Source organism: Miscanthus floridulus, chromosome 18, assembly GCF_019320115.1.
Source record: "Miscanthus floridulus cultivar M001 chromosome 18, ASM1932011v1, whole genome shotgun sequence".
Lineage (NCBI taxonomy): Eukaryota > Viridiplantae > Streptophyta > Magnoliopsida > Poales > Poaceae > Miscanthus > Miscanthus floridulus.
The window spans coordinates 106,216,734-106,219,341 of record NC_089597.1 but is presented as its reverse complement, the minus strand read 5'-3'; the positions used below and the strand labels follow the sequence as shown (position 1 = coordinate 106,219,341).

Below are 2,608 nucleotides of genomic sequence, written 5' to 3'. Positions count from 1 at the left end.
TAATCCTTTGGCGTTGGCGCCAAAGAAGAGCATCGCCCTTCAAGCGGGGCGGCAACCGTCGGTTAGCATTGCAGCCATTTTGGGCGGGAGCGGCGCCGGTGTGGTTGCATCACCGACCGGTCAGGCACCGCCCACGGTGGCGCCCATGCCCTTGGCGAGACAAGCGGGTGCAGGGGCTCAAGGGATGCCTTCGGAGGTCGCTGAGCAGCCGACGATGGAGGTGATACCACTGCCGATGATGGGGCAGACGAAACTACCTTCCACGCTCGTGGTGCCATCCATGATGGGCGCGATGCAGCCAGTCAAGGCCTCGTCGATGTAGGTGGAGGTGGCGGTAGCTGTGATAGGCGGGCCACACTAGATGCAACCATGGCGGTGCCCGAGGCAATGGCGCAACCCGCGCCACCGACGGCCCAAGCCACGATGCCCGGCATGGGTCGGATAGAGGCGGACGCGACCGAGGGGTCCCTAGACGTCATGGTGGTGGGAGAGAGGTTGCCCGTACTGCGGACCCCTTCCATCACCGGAGGGGGCGTCTCGGCGGAAATGTCGTGGTGAGAGGGCTCGACGGCATTTGGAGTCGACGGGGAGTCGTCTCTGGCCCTAACGTTGGTGGGTGGTGACTTGCTTGCGCAGGGCGAACCCCTACTCTGGTGGACAAATCCGGAGGACCCGATGTCGATGCTCTTCACCCTTGACGACAACGCCAAGAGCATGGAGCGGGAGAGCCTTGATGTGGGAGTCGCGTTCGTGCTCGAAGCTCTGGATCATGCCCGGGGTGACTTGGCTGACGTTGTCATTCCAGCTGGCTGAGTACTTGCTTGATCCTGCTTCTTGTTTTTTCCTTTCTCCACATATTTTTGTATTCTAACAATAATCTTCTTTCAGTCCCTCATCGCTCATAGCTGAGGGAAGTCGTGGTTTTTTTTGTGACTAGAAGGGAACCTGGGACCACCTCGTTGAGGAGGCGCAACTGCACGGGAAGGCGATGGCTCAGCTTGTTGCCGCCCAGCAGAAGGTGGCTAAGCTAACTCCCCTTGCTGAGGAGGTGGGTAGTCTTCGGTCGCAGGTGGCTGAGGCCCATCGGCATGCTAACGAGGCTGAGAGGGTGTTCGAGGCCCTGTCGGTGAGGTCATGGAAAGATGACAAGGAGGCCACCAAGGTCAGGAGGGAGCAGGACGAGCTATTCTAGAAGGACGCTGAGACCCACCAGTAGATCCTCAACCTTCTGGTCGAGGTTGAGAAGGAGTGGGAGCTGAAGCTAGGAGCCGAGGAGAAGCTCGTGGCCCTAGAGAAGAAGGCGAGTCTAGACGCTACGGTGGTTGCTCAGCTGTGCAAGGAGCAGGATGAGCTACTCCAAAACATGGAGAGGCTCCACTCGGAGCATGGAATAGCTCACGAGGACCACGATAAGGCCCTCCAAGAGCGTGACAACATGCAGCAGAAGATCAACTCCCTCCAAGCTGAGCTTGGAACCGCGATGACCCAGAGGCTGGAGGCTGAGGGCATCTCTATTGGACTGGCCATGGACCTCACCGAGGAGAGGAGGAACCTTTAGGTGGAGAGCGATGAGCTCAGTATTCTGAGCGCCGCCCTCGGAGTGGTCTGCGATGACCTAGAGGTGGTGCGGTCAGAGGGGACCAGTTCACTCGTGGCCCATGCCGTCGAGATCACGGCATGGGTACGCCAGCTTGAGAGGAATGCCCTTCATACTGGGGTCAACCAATACTTCACAATTGCTCATTCTCATTATGGGGACAACATCGACTTGGAGATGATAGAGACGGCGGTGGCTCCCCTTTCATGGAACCTGGGGGACAAGATAGAAGACATAGTTCTCCCCCGAAGGGGTTAGTTAGTTAGATAGGTCATGTAATCATTCATGTAACAAGCAGACAAGCTCTGACCCTTCTGTACTATCGAACAAACTTATCATTTTGTTTCATTTGATTGAATTTGTTTTTCTTCCCTTTTTATGTGTGAAAAGGGGTTCGTGTGTTCCAACCCTTCCATTTGTTAAGACCATAGGGCCTGAGGTGCAGGAGGGAAACTTTGATCACACTGGTGAGTAAGAGTGCCATAGCCGTAGGGGCGTAGGTCTCTCGTAGTCCGACCAACCATGCTTAATTGTTTGTTTCCATAGACCTTGCCACTAGGTTTAATGTGAGAAAGAGGTCGGGCACGGTGACTATTTCAGAAAGGGTGTATTTATGCCCTTAACAGCCCCCGAGTGAGGCCTGATCCCTTTCCATTGCTGGGGTCAAGTTTCATTGAAGATCAAGGAGAAGATAGCGAAACTAGTAGGAGACATCGTCTCTTATTTTCGCACGTACTTCCCCCTTAGGTTCTGAGCCATCATTCTGCGACCATGCATTCGGTCTCCTCGCGAGTCTAGCTTTCCTCGAGCCCCCGTGCATAGCAAGGGTTTGGTCGACGCTCGGCTTGTCTTTGTGATTATCGACCCATCCACGGTTTCTGCAACCGGAGGGGTTGAGCTAACGTCACTTGCCTCGATGGCTCGAGTGATGCACTCGGTGAGCTCGCTAACTGGCATGTTCGAGTGGAATCTGGGTCTGTCATTCGTGATAGGGTTAGCAAAGCCCTCATG

General features: G+C 55.6%; 1 protein-coding gene across 1 annotated transcript; it reads left to right on the top strand.

Annotated features, from left to right (window-relative positions):
* Positions 1-675: 675 nt before the first annotated feature.
* On the top strand, positions 676-1,558 carry LOC136524323 (uncharacterized). The gene is made up of 3 exons (XM_066517739.1): positions 676-792; positions 938-1,162; positions 1,247-1,558. Exons 1-3 carry the CDS (start codon positions 676-678, stop codon positions 1,556-1,558), a joined length of 654 nt encoding a protein of 217 aa, XP_066373836.1.
* The last annotated feature ends 1,050 nt before the right edge of the window (positions 1,559-2,608 follow it).

Coding starts and splice junctions, on each gene's coding strand:
- LOC136524323 (XM_066517739.1), top strand. CDS start 676: ATGTCGATGCTCTTCACCCTTGACGACAACGCCAAGAGCATGGAGCGG. Junction 793..937: donor CCCGGGGTGACTTGGCTGAC/GTTGTCATTCCA, acceptor TTTTGTGACTAG/AAGGGAACCTGGGACCACCT. Junction 1,163..1,246: donor ATGACAAGGAGGCCACCAAG/GTCAGGAGGGAG, acceptor GAGGTTGAGAAG/GAGTGGGAGCTGAAGCTAGG.